The 13927-nt window shown below is 39.3% G+C and overlaps 3 protein-coding genes across 3 annotated transcripts in view; 2 read left to right on the top strand and 1 right to left on the bottom strand.

Annotated features, from left to right (window-relative positions):
• Positions 1 to 4472, top strand: part of LOC115005422 (spectrin beta chain, non-erythrocytic 1-like) — a 33378-nt gene extending 28906 nt beyond the window's left edge. The window contains exons 24-28 of the mRNA XM_029427221.1: positions 21 to 159; positions 352 to 436; positions 3556 to 3752; positions 4172 to 4278; positions 4353 to 4472. Of these exons, the coding sequence (XP_029283081.1) occupies positions 21 to 159; positions 352 to 436; positions 3556 to 3752; positions 4172 to 4278; positions 4353 to 4437 (613 nt within the window). The 3' untranslated portion in view covers positions 4438 to 4472. The remainder of the gene's footprint in view (positions 1 to 20; positions 160 to 351; positions 437 to 3555; positions 3753 to 4171; positions 4279 to 4352) is intronic.
• Positions 4473 to 4817: 345 nt separating this feature from the next.
• Positions 4818 to 7245, bottom strand: LOC115005423 (spectrin beta chain, non-erythrocytic 1-like). Its single transcript, XM_029427222.1, has 3 exons — positions 7004 to 7245; positions 6448 to 6621; positions 4818 to 4887 (listed from the first exon to the last, which is right to left on the bottom strand). The coding sequence occupies exons 1-3, from the start codon at positions 7201 to 7203 to the stop codon at positions 4818 to 4820; spliced, it is 444 nt and encodes a 147-aa protein (XP_029283082.1). The 5' UTR covers positions 7204 to 7245.
• A 3292-nt stretch (positions 7246 to 10537) lies between these two features.
• The window catches only part of LOC115005421 (echinoderm microtubule-associated protein-like 6), a gene marked incomplete at its 3' end in the record, with an annotated part of 37491 nt that continues 34101 nt past the window's right edge, over positions 10538 to 13927 (top strand). The window contains exon 1 of the mRNA XM_029427220.1: positions 10538 to 10609. Within this exon, the coding sequence (XP_029283080.1) occupies positions 10538 to 10609 (72 nt within the window). The remainder of the gene's footprint in view (positions 10610 to 13927) is intronic.

Genomic DNA, 13927 nt, shown 5'->3' with positions numbered 1-13927 from the left:
GTGTGTGTTTCTGTGCTCAGAGATGTGTCCTCCGTGGAGCTACTGATGAACAACCATCAGGGCATCAAGGCCGAGATCGACGCCCGAAATGACAGCTTCACTGCCTGCATCGAGCTCGGGAAGGCCCTGCTGGCGAGGAAACACTACGCATCAGAGGAGGTGAGGGGGAATAAACACTACAGGGGTGAGGAGGAATAACACTACAGGGTGAGGAGGAATAACACTACAGGGGTGAGGAGGAATAACACTACAGAGGTGAGGAGGAATAACACTACAGGGGTGAGGAGGAATAACACACTACAGGGAGATTACATGTTTTAAGTGTTGTGATGATGAGTTGTGTGTGTTCAGATTAAGGAGAAGCTGCTGCAGTTGACGGACAAAAGGAAAGAGATGATCGATAAATGGGAGGACCGGTGGGAGTGGCTGCGACTCAGTAAGATTCACCAGAAACACGAATATAACGAAGACACACCTGCAATAATAATAATAGTATTAGTAATAATAATATTAATAATAAATAATAATAATATTAGTAATATTAATATAATACATAATAATATTAGTAATAAGAATAAGAATAAATAATAATAATATTAATAATATTAGTAATAATAAATAATAATAATCCATCCATCCATCGTCTACCGCTTATCCGGGATCGGGTCGCGGGGGCAGCAGCTCCAGTAAGGAACCCCAATCTTCCCTTCTCCGGGCCACATCCTCCAGCTCCGACTGGGGGATCCTGAGGCGTTCCCAGGCCAGTGAGGAGATATAATCTCTCCACCGAGTCCTGGGTCTTCCCCGGGGTCTCCTCCCAGCTGGACGTGCCTGGAACACCTCCCTAGGGAGGTGCCCAGGTGGCATCATTACTAGATGCCCGAATCACCTCAACTGGCTCCTTTCAACGTAAAGGAGCAGCGGCTCTACTCCGAGTCTCTCACGGATGGCTGAGCTTCTCACCCTCTCTCTAAGGGAGACGCCAGCCACCCGTCTGAGAAAACCCATTTCGGCCACTTGTACCCGTGATCTCGTTCTTTCGGTCATGACCCAGCCTTCATGACCATAGGTGAGGGTAGGAACGAAGATCGACCGGTATATTGAGAGCTTTGCCTTCTGGCTCAGCTCTCTTTTCGTCACAACGGTGCGGTAAAGTGACTGTAATACCGCCCCCGCTGCTCTGATTCTCTGGCCAATCTCTCGCTCCATCGTCCCCTCACTAGCGAACAAGACCCCGAGGTACTTGAATTCCTTCACTTGGGGTAAAGGCTCATTCCCTACTCGGAGTAGGCAATCTACCAGTTTCCTGCTGAGAGCCATGGCCTCAGATTTGGAGGTGCTGATCCTCATCCCAACCGTTTCACACTCGGCTGCGAACCGATCCAGTGACTGTTGAAGGTCACAGACCGATGATGCCATAAGGACCACATCATCTGCAAAGAGCAGCGATGAGATCCTCAGGTCACCGAACTGCAACCCTTCTCCACGACTATGCCTCGATATCCTATCCATGAAAATCACGAACAGGATTGGTGATAAAGCGCAGCTTCTAGTCTTTCGGTACCCTGCAACTGTTTCCAGAGTACTCCCGGATAACATAACCCGGAAGGACTCCTTCTTCAGTCAGACGGCTTCCCTGACCACTGGGGTCCACCACGGTGTTCGAGGGTTACCGCCCCTTGAGGCACCTAAGACCTTGAGACCACAGCTCATCATCGCAGCTTCAGCAATAGAGGTTTTGAACATCGCCCACTCAGGTTCAATGCCCCCAACCTCCACAGGGATGTCTGAAAAGCTCCGCCGGAGGTGTGAGTTGAAGATCCCCAGGATAGGGGCTTCCTCCAGACGTTCCCAGTTCACCCGCACTACCCGTTTGGGTTTACCAGGTCTGTCCAGAGTCGTCCCCCTCCCCTTAATCCAACTCACCACCAGATGGTGATCAGTCGACAGCTCTGCCCCTCTCTTCACCCGAGTGTCCAAAACATGCGGCCTCAGATCAGATGATACGATTACGAAATCGATCATTGACCTTTGGCTTAGGGAGCTCTGGTACCACGTGCACTTATGAGCATCCTTATGTTCGAACATGGTGTTTGTTATGGCCATTCCATGACTAGCACAGAAGTCCAACAACAAACGACCGTTCGGGTTTAGATCAGGGAGGCCCTTCCTCCCAATCACGCCTCTCCAGGTGTCTCCATCGTTTCCCACGTGTGCGTTGAAGTATCCCAGCAAGACTACGGAGCCCCCTACTGGAACCCCCTGCAGGGCTCCATTCAGGATCTCCAAGAAGGCCGAATACTCCAAACTGCGGTTTGGGGCATAGGCACAAACAACAGTCAGAGTTTTCCCCCCCATAACCCGAAGGCGTAGAGAGGCGACCCTCTCGTCCACCGGGGTAAACTCCAACGTAGCGGCGCTCAGCCGGGGGCTAGTGAGTATCCCCACACCGGCCCGACGCCTCACACCTTGGGCAACTCCGGAGAAGAATAGAGTCCAACCCCTATCCAGGAGTCCGGTTCCAGAGCCAAGACTGTGTGTGGAGGTAAGCCCCACCAGATCCAACTGGTAGCGATCCACCTCCCGCACTAGTTCCGGCTCCTTCCCCCACAGAGAGGTGACGTTCCACGTCCCCAGAGCCAGCCTCTGCTGCCCAGGTCTGGTCCGTCGAGGTCCCTGACCATCACTGCCACCCGTGTGACAGCGCACCCAACCCCAGCCGTTTTTCCCATGAGTGGTGGGCCCACAGGATGGATGGATGGGAGGCACCACGTAGCTTTTTCGGGCTGTGCCTGACCGGGCTCCGTGGCAAACCCGGCCACCAGGCGCTCGCTGTCGGGCCCTCCCTCTGGGCCTGGCTCCAGACGGGGGCCCCGGGCTTCCTCCGGGCAGGGTCTCTCCTTTCCTTTCCCTTTTTTTCATGAAGTCGTTTTTGAACTAATAATAATAATAATAATAATAATATTAGTAATAATAATAAGGCGTAAAATATAAGGAGATGTTTTAATGAAAAAGTTGTAATATAAAGAAAGAAAGTGAAACAAGAAATGTAATTTAACAAGAACATTGCATCAAGAAGTTGCAACTTTTACAATTAAATCTCATAATTTAACGAGGTCAGAGCTGACAGCTGATTGGACACTGCAGTGGTGACTCGGCGCTGATGAAGCGTCCTCAGGCGCTCGCCGTCCTTTAACGAAACTGACGGAGCTGCGATTAATCAGGAAACGCTGCAGGACACGAGCAAAAACAGAAATCTCCCACAACATCAAAAAACATCGCCACAGCTGCAGTCTGACGAGGAATAAATAAATTAAACGGGAAATAATAATCATGCTGTTCTGGATTGTAATTTCTTCTACTTAGCTGTCAGTGAAACGCAGCACTTCCTGCAGACCTTTCACATTAAAAGCCTTTTATTTTGACACATCTGTGCAGGAAGTGTTTAGTTTCGTATCTTTATCAACAAATGAAGAAAACGTAGAATTAAAAACTTTCTTGTTAATGGTAGAAAGTGGTTGCAGGTCTGACTCTCCCCTCTCCCCCCACACTCAGTTCTGGAGGTGCACCAGTTCTCGCGGGACGCCGGCGTGGCCGAGGCGTGGCTGCTGGGCCAGGAGCCGTACCTGTCCAGCAGGGAGATGGGGCAGAGCGTGGACGAGGTGGAGAAGCTCATCAAACGCCACGAGGCCTTCGAGAAGTCGGCCGCCACCTGGGAGGAACGCTTCTCCGCTCTGGAGCGGCTGACCACGGTGGGGGAGGGGAGAGGAGGTTTTTTTTTAACTTTAAAATAAAATCCTGATGCTGCTTGTTGAAGAAGTCGTTTCCTTTTCTTTATTGTTCTGGAAGTTTTGTTTTTGAAATGTTTTTTATTATTATAATTAAATCTGAGCCTCATAATTAAACGAGTATTAAATTCTTCTTGTTGTATTCATGTACACATATACATACTTATATACATACATATATATATATATATATATATATATATATATATATATATACACACACACATATACATACTTATACACTTTTTCTTTTCTTTATAATATTTATTTGTCTTTAAAAGTAAATATTTGCTCTTATTTTCTCTGTTTATTTGTTTACAAAATAAATGGCTTGTATGTGAAGACCTTCCTGACACTAACTCTGTTCTGGTTCTGGTCCCCAGTTGGAGCTGCTGGAGGTGCGCAGGCTGCAGGAGGAGGAGGAGAGGATGAGGAGGCCTCCGTCTCCAGAGCCGCTCGTGGTCCAGCAGCAGGAGTCTCAGCAGCCGAGGTTTTTAAAACAACACGTTCATTTTTCTGTTTTCACTTTAAAGACGTGAAGTAACAAAGTTTCTCTGTCTGCAGCGTCACGCAGAACGGACTCCCCTCCGACCCCGACTCCCCCCGGGTCAGTACTCCGATCTGGAGTTATTTATTTCACTCAGAGTAGTTTTATTTACAACTTCAGTTAATAATAATAATAACAGTTTTATGTACAAAAACTAAAGTGTCACAATGCCGACATGTCAAATAAACGTTGAGGTTAATTTTCTGCTACTTTAGATTATTAAAACAAAACACTTTTAGTAAAAGCTACCAACAGGGTTAAACATATAAATGATATAAATAAACACATTTATCTCTCATTAAGAAATTTACCATGACATATTATATTTAGTTTAGAAGTTTTAAATGCATCAATAGTTATTATACAATTATTATACATTATTATAATCAAATATATATATTATTCTATATATATATATATATATATATATATATATATATATATATATATATATATATATATATTATAAAACATCATAATAATTATATGAATAAAACAATGAAACTCACTTCATCTTTGGCTTGAAACAGATACTCGTTTCCGTCGGTGACTCTGAAACAGAATAATGTTCAATAAATACCTCGAGGACCAGAGTGCAGATATATTAATAATTTATAATAATAATATAATAACAACACGAAACAGAACTGCTGAATTAAATGAGTTGCAGTGCACTTTTAAATAAATGTCTATATGTATATATATATACATATATAACATGTGATACTGTAACTTTTATGTAGTATTTTATAGCTTTCTTATTCTATTTTAACTTTTTATTTCTATTCTAATGGCTCTTTTAAATATATTTAAATGTCCTGTATATGTGTGTTTGTTTGCACTTTCTCCATCTATTATTGTTTTAGTAAAGCGCTTTGAATGATATGTAATTCGATATAATGTATATAAAATATAATTTATATATATATTTATATACATATATAAATATATATATTATATATATAATTATAGATGTATAAATACATAATTATATATATATATAATAGATGTATCTATAATATATATCAAATACAATTTTATATATATATATATATATATATATATTTATATACATATATACATATATAATTATATTATGTATATATAAATATATTATATATATAATTATAGATGTATCCATCCATCCATCGTCCACCGCTTATCCAGGATCGGGTCGCGGGGGCAGCAGCTCCAGTAAGGAACCCCAATCTTCCCTTCTCCGGGCCGCATCCTCCAGCTCCGACTGGGGGATCCTGAGGCGTTCCCAGTGAGGAGATATAATCTCTCCACCGAGTCCTGGGTCTTCCCCGGGGTCTCCTCCCAGCTGGACGTGCCTGGAATACCTCCCTAGGGAGGCGCCCAGGTGGCATCCTTACTAGATGAACCACCTCAACTGGCTCCTTTCAGCGTAATTATAGATGTATAAATACATAATTATATATATTATAGATATATATATACAATATATATAAAATATAATTTATATACATATATAATTAGATATATATTATAGATGTATATATATATATACCTCTCTGGGAACCATCACCTTATCGTGGTGGAGAGGTTTGTGTGTCCCTATGAACCTGAGAGCTGTGTTGTCTGCAGCCTAGTGCTCGTGGTAGGGTCTCCCAAGGCAAATTGGTCTCAGGCGAGGGGCCAGACTAAGAATGGTTCAAAACGACTTCATGAAAGAAAGGGAAAGGAAAGGAGAGACCCTGCCCGGAGGAAGCCCGGGACCCCCGTCTGGAGCCAGGCCCAGAGGGAGGGCCCGAAGAAGCTACATGGTGCCTCCCATTCATCCATCCTGTGGGCCCACCACGCCCACCGATCCCAGATAAGCGGTAGACGATGGATGGATGGATATTATAGATGTATTTATAATATATATAAAATATAATATATATATATTTATATACATATATAATTATAGATGTATAAATACATCATTATACATATATATATATATATATTATAGATGTATCTATAATATATATATATATAATTAAATCTGTGCCGGTCGAGCTCACACAGGAGAGAAAAGACATCTTTATTTTAATATTGTATTTAACGTTAGATTTAAACTTGGATAAAAAACGAGTTCCTGATTACCGGAGTTTGAAGACGTGTTTCTTCTTCTTGTACTCAGACGCGACGTCACATGCGGCGTCCTTCAGGCCGATGGGAACCTCGCTGTGGTACGGGACGCCCTGCGCCGCTGCCTTGCTGTCTTTGTAGAAACCCACTTCCTGGTTGTTGATGACACAGTACACGTTGTGCCACGACCTGCCAATCACAGAGCAGCAGGTTCAAAATCCAAGAACTTTATCGTCAGTAACAAAGCGCAACAAATCAAAAGGTGCTTTGTGTTTAAAGCTTAGAAGAATAAATAAGGCAGGAAAGAGATAATAAACAGCGCAATTATTAGTAAAACGTTGAATTAAATAACAATAAAATATATATTATACAGAATATCTGATGACATCTTATATATATCCTTATATATCTTATAGCCTTTCAGCTGCTGTTTGAAAAGTGCTCTATAGATAACGTTTAGCATTATTATTATTATAAACCCTTTGTAAGCTTTGTTAAAGTTCAAAGGTTTCCGTCAGTGTGTGAACCTGGAGGTAAATATCCCTCAGCGTGGGGGGGGGGGCGGTGTCACCTGTTGGAGGCCTTCTTGTTGGGCCCCTCCCACTCATGTTTGCGGTGCAGGAGCCCCTCCAGCTGTGAGGTCGGGGTCTTGGAGGGCAGCGTGGACGACTGGCTGCTTTTACTCTTCCTGCCGGAGGTCGGGGAGGCACCGGGGCTCGGCTCCTTGGAGCTCCGCTCAGCGACGCCGTTCACCAGGTCGGCTCCGTCCATGGCATCCTGGGGAGGGGGGGCACAAATATTATCATTATCATATTATTGGTATTATAATATAAAAAAATATGTTATTGTTTTGCACTCAAGAGATAAAAGCTTCTTGAAATGAATAAATAAAATAAAATAGTGTTGCTTAATTAATTATAATTCTACTAATAATATAATAATATTATTATAATAAAAATATAACACTAATAATATTATTGATATAATAATAGTATTATTACTATTATAATAATAATAATATAATTATGATATTATAATATTACTATTATAATAATAATATTACAATAATAACAATAGTATTATTACTCTTATAATAATATCATAATAATATTATAATAGTATTATTATATAATAATATTATTATAATAATTGTATTGTTATAATACTATTATTATTGTTAGTGTTATAATTTGTTTTATTTTATTTATTAATTTGAAGAAGCTTTTATCTCTCGAGTGCAAAATAATAACATATTTGTTTTCACCACGACATTTAGTTTTTGGTACGCTTCCAAATGTCTTACTTTTTAAAACCCTAAATCTAAATGTTCACAGAAACAGTTGCAGGACGTTTGCTCGCTGACCAAAGTGAACACGTGTCTGAAACAAAGCACGATGAATGACATGAAGACAACTTTGGTTGCCGGGACAACGATAACCAGCCGTCAGCGTCACTGGTCCACGCAGGTCTGATGCTCGGGGGGGTTTCATCGTACATTTAACTTTAATCTCACGTTTTCTTCTTGCAAATTTTAGACTTTAATCGAACATTTTAAGAAAATATAAAAATGTTGTTCTCCTACTTTTCCGATTGTAATCTCAGATTATATCCAAGTTTTTTCTCGTAAACGTACCTACAGTGGTCGTGATACACCGCCACGCTTCCTAGAATCTGAATTTCTTCATTAACGCTGTAGCCCTCTCCCTCACCTGATGATGTCGTCGTTGTGTCCCAGGTAAAACTTCTGGGTGTGTTCTCGGGTGTTGTAGACCACGCCCACCCCGGCCACGAAGTACACCACCTCCTTTCCCGCTGTGTAGTACAGGTTGTTGCGGCACTGGTGTCCTCTGTAGCCATGGATCCACTCCAGCCTCAGCTGGCAGCGCGGCGCCGTCTTATCTGACATGTCGGCCGGGAACTGAAAAGTCTGCGTTAAAGATCCACCGCGGTAAAAATGTCAAACCAGGAAGTCTGACGAGTTGTGAGCCGGTTGTGTAGCATCAGAATCGTGCCTGTCTTAACGCTGCTGGGAGTGTTGTAGTCCTTTATTGTAGTCTCTTTAACTGAGCAACATCCAACTACACTTCCCATAATTCCAACCTGCAGCCTCGAGTTTCAAACTGATCGCAGTCAGCGACTCATCGAAAAAACTAAATAAATAAAAAGTTTAGTTTTTCAGTTAAAATAATAAACTGACATGTTGAAGTTAAACATTTGTATTTTTTTAATTTAATTTTAGTTTAAGGAAAATAAATAAATTAAATGTTAATTAAAATATTTTTGTCTTCCAAAAATAAAGTTAAGAGTCGTGAAGTCACCGGCCCTCTAAATTAAATAAATACAAACAAATAAACTTAATACGAACACATTCTCACCTCTTGATGTGCAAACCTGAATTTAATTCAAACAGAATACCACACATTAAATTAAAAAACATTTTAGTAGCTAAACTTTGTCTAAACGTTATCAGCAGTGAAGCCCTTTAAAGTGCTCTTTTACAACATTAATCTCAGAAATATTTATGTGTTTTCCTCATTAATTTAAGAACTTATCGCAGCCAATATCTTTTTTTAAATCTCGTAAATTACAAGGGAAGTGACTAAAAGTGCCCGATTTCAGGAGTTTTGTGTTTTGTTTTGAAACTCCCCACATCCATAAAAATAATTTGATATTGCAGAAATGTTTCCAAAATATTGTTTGTAATATTTTGAGATTGTTTGTTTGTTTTTTTGTTTAAAATAAAATAAATTGATCCGCAGATGTTCTGAAATTTGATTTATAAGGTTATTGGATTGTTGCTAATGCAGTTTTATTAATAATGATTATATTTTGTTTTTTGTAAATTTGGAAAAATCGCTTATTTTTAAATTGATTTGTTCTTACTTTTTAATGGAGGGGGGGGGGGGGGGGGGGGGTGTAATGTTAATAAATGTATAATGTATTTTAAGCTACTGGATTGCCAAAATGTCCCTAGGGATGAATAAAGTATCTATCTATAGTAAATATAAAGAGTGTTCCTGTGAGCTTCTTAAATAAATATTTTTATTTATATTTAGAGAGAAATATTGACCCAAACCGGAACTAACTAAATGTTGTTACAATAAATATGACCGAGTGCACGAGAGGAAGGCTTTAGTTTGCAGGGAAGGTCAGTAATATAAAATAAATATATAACAGACCACATGTCGCTGCTGTCAGAATACTAAACTGAGTTATGTCTGTAATCTCACCGACGTCGCGGTAATAAAATAACCGCCATTTAAATGTAATTCCTCAAACGAAGCGTCTGAAGGCTGAAATCATAGGAAATCCCTCCGCCGTCTGCTCGCTGGTTCCGCTTAAAATCCGGAGATTACAGCCGATTTATCACCGTCCGCATCCACAGAACCAGCATCCGGCCCGACACCGACTGCTCCCGCTGCTGCAGGCCGGCGGAGAGGCGCTGGAACCCGGCACAGACCCGCACAAGCTCCCGGCTCCGAAACAGCCGGAACAACCCAGAAATAAGATGAAGGAAAGTCGGGATATTAATGGGAATCCCGGAGATCACCGAGAGCGTCAAGACGGAGGGAATAAACAGCAACACTTCCGGTTGGAATTTTCAAAAGAAAGTACTTAGAGAGACCGATTTTTTTTCTATCAAAAAGGTTAATTACTCATAAACATTTAATTATTTATATTCTCAGTTTTTCAGCGGCCTGGACAGATAATAATAGTATTAGTTCATAGTTATAGTATTATGTTGCTTTTTATTGCTTATATTTATTATCTCTATCTCATTTGTGCCTGATTTTAATCTTTGTAAGTATGTGTTAATAGTAATACATGTAGTAATTTATAAATACAAATACATTTGATGTGTTAAGTTTTTAATGCCATAAATTATCTGAGGTGACGGAACTGCATGATGACAATAACGTCCCTGAAGGCCGGTGTTGCCTTCTCTGCTGTGGTGTGTTGGGGAGGAAGCAGCAAGGGAGGGGGGGAGTAATGGCATATGTCTTTTAAGCTACTGGATGCCTAAATTTCCCTCAGGATCATAAAGTATCCTTCTATCTATTTGTGTATTTTGATTCATTTATTTTAAATGGTGATTTTATTTTGAATGCCCAGTGCCCGGGTTCCGGTCACCTTCGCGCTAACCTGCGCGAGCTTCCCGCCTCTGTCAGAGCGTCAGGTCTGGTGCGTTTTAGCGCAGCGGCGGAGGTCCGCGCGAGCGCAGCGGCTTCATTATTCACACTCGTCAATGTACGCTCGGGGCCCGCAGTGCATGATGGGAAGTGTAGTATTATATTAGCGAGAGGCAACGCTCTGAAACTGATTACAGAAGCCCAGACAAATAAAAACTAAGATAAAAACACCTTGTGATGGAAAAAAAGAAGCTGGAAGTCATGATGACAAACCTTCTCAATGTATTGACTTTATATCAAAATAATTACTCAGTTTCTTAAAATATTCTGTAAATTTGCAGACAGATTGTATATACATATATACATATATATATATATATATATATATACATATATACATACATATAGAGAGAAAGAGAGAGAAGAGAAGAAGAGAGAGAGAGAGAGATATAGAGAGAGAAGAGAGAGAGAGAGAGAGATAGAAGAGAAAGAGAGAGGGAGAAAAGAGAGAGGAGAGAGAAAGAGAGATCGAGAGAGAGAGAGAAGTAAGATAGAGAGAGAGAGAGAGAGAGAGAGAAGAGAGAGGAGAAGAGAGATAGAGAGAGATAGAGATAGAGTGAGTAGGAGAGAGAGAGAGATGAGAGAGATGAAATAAGAGAGAACATATGAGAGAAAAAGAGGAGAGAGAGAGATAGAGAGAGAGATACAGACAGAGTATGACATATAGAGACATATAGAGAGAAGATAGTAAATCATATAAAAAAAATATATAAATTATATGATACTAGATATAATACAACATATATATATAAATAAAATATAGATATATAAGATATAAATATATATAATACCATATATCTATAATACATATAATATATATAACCATAATATTATATATACATACATATATATATATATACACATATATATATATATATATATATATATATATACACATATATATATATATATATATATATATACACACATATATATATATATTATATAAACATATTATATCTTCATATATATATACACATATAGTTATATAATAATATATATATAATATATAGTGGATATATATATATATATATGTGATATACTATATATATATATGTGAGAGAGAGAGAGAGAGAGAGAGGGGAGAGAGAAGAGAGAGAGAATGGGAGAGAGAGTAGAGAGAGGAGAGGATATATAGATAGGGATAGAGAGAGAGAGAGAGAGGAGAGAGAGAGAGAGAGAGAGATAGAGAGATAAGGAGAGAGGAGAGAGAGACAGAGGTGAGAGAGAGAGAGAGAGAGATAGAGAGAGAAAATATGAGAGAGAGATAGAGATAGAGAGATATAAAAAGATAATAGAGATATATATATAGAGAGAGAGATAGAGATAGAGATAGTATATATATATATGAGAGGTAGAGTAGAGAGTATAGAGTATATAGAGGGTAGAGAGATATAGATATATAGTGGGTATATAGTATAGAGTATATATATATATATATAGATAGATAGGGTATAGTATCTATATAGTGTGTGTATAATATAGATATAGAGAGGGGGTTATATAGTATGATATATATATATGTTGTATATATATATATATATATATATATATATATATATATATACACACAGTGTGTGTGTGTGTGTGTGTGTGTGTATATATATATATATATATATATATATATATATATATATATATATATATATATATATATATATATATATATATATATATATATATATATATATATATATATATACACACACACACAGTGTGTGTATATATATATATATATATATATATACACACACACACAGTGTGTGTATATATATATATATATATATATATACACACACACAGTGTGTGTGTATATATATATATATATATATATATACACACACACACAGTGTGTGTATATATATATATATATATATATATATATATATACACACACACAGTGTGTGTGACAGATGCTCCAGATGTGGCTGCAGGCTCACCTGCAGGTCTCTCTCTGACCCAGTTCAGCAGGGAAATCTCATTTCATCTCACGCGACACAGATGTGAATAATTAACAATCTGACAACAAGACATTTAACTCTAGAACTGCAAGTAAAACATAAGTATTATACAGAATTATACACTTCACTGAGTGTACCTGAACACCTCCGGGAACCATGTAAACAAGCATGGAGGCTCACAGGTGACGTCATCACCTGATGATCAGAAGTTCTTCAGATTTATCAGTAAAGAATGTTTTCATGCTCTGCTCAATATTTATCTTCCAGAACTCGTGTTCTTCAGACGAGAGGAAGCATGAGAACATGAGAGTGTGTGTTTGTAACTGTGTGTAACAGCTACATTACATAACGCCTCATGTACATATTAAACACTTGTAATATAAACTTGTGTTGATGTGAGTCATGAAGTGGGGAAGCTTCATGATATCTGTTAGTTACATGTATGACTCTGTTCACCTGTAGTGTGTACAACATGTATGACTCTGTTCACCTGTAGTGTGTACAACATGTATGACCCTGTTCACCTGTAGTGTGTACAACATGTATGACTCTGTTCACCTGTAGTGTGTACAACATGCATGAATGTTACAATACATATCTTTAAAGGAGCTTTTCTCTAAAGGAGCTTTTTCTCACACTCTTCAGCAGAAGTCTCCACTTCAGTAGCACTTACATACACCAAACTTTCCACTTTCATTCCTCTCTATATTCTGAAGCTTTGTGCAGAGGGCTTTGTTCACATGTCACTCACAGCTCATGTTATACACGCTACACTCACTACATGCAGGAGATGCACTAAGTTCTGTGTGTCGACAGACAAATGCAGTTTTTATGACGGGGGTGGGGGTTGGGGTCTAATTCCTGTGCCCTGATGGGAGCGGACAGCCTGAGGAAAACTGCTGATGATGAAGACGAGCTGTTGAAGCTGCTGAGTCCTTCCCAGCATGCTTTGCTCTGCAGCATGTGACTCATCATTATATATATATATATATATATATATATATATATATATATATATATATATATATATATATATATATATATATATATATATATATATATAGACGAACTTCCAAAAGTTTTCTTATAATCTGCTCGACAAGTGAACAGAAACCTGACGAGTGTCGGACTGAAAACTGTCAGAAAGTGTTTACTGCACAACAACATGCAGCTGTGAAATCCCCCCCTCCCAACACTGCATGATCAGCACGAACAGCACGGCCTCGTCAGCCAATCACTCGTCTCCGTGCGGTCCCTGTGGAACATGATGTGCTGACAGATTCAGCTCGACACGCGATGTTATTCAGAAACTGTCTGCGGTGTAGAGGGGGTCTGTGGTGTAGA

This window comes from Cottoperca gobio, unplaced genomic scaffold (genome assembly GCF_900634415.1).
Source record: "Cottoperca gobio unplaced genomic scaffold, fCotGob3.1 fCotGob3_300arrow_ctg1, whole genome shotgun sequence".
NCBI classification, from domain to species: domain Eukaryota; kingdom Metazoa; phylum Chordata; class Actinopteri; order Perciformes; family Bovichtidae; genus Cottoperca; species Cottoperca gobio.
This window is presented reverse-complemented; position numbering and strand designations above follow the sequence as displayed.

Coding starts and splice junctions, on each gene's coding strand:
- LOC115005423 (XM_029427222.1), bottom strand. CDS start 7,203: ATGGACGGAGCCGACCTGGTGAACGGCGTCGCTGAGCGGAGCTCCAAG. Junction 6,622..7,003: donor AACAAGAAGGCCTCCAACAG/GTGACACCGCCC, acceptor TGTGATTGGCAG/GTCGTGGCACAACGTGTACT. Junction 4,888..6,447: donor AAACACGTCTTCAAACTCCG/GTAATCAGGAAC, acceptor ATTCTGTTTCAG/AGTCACCGACGGAAACGAGT.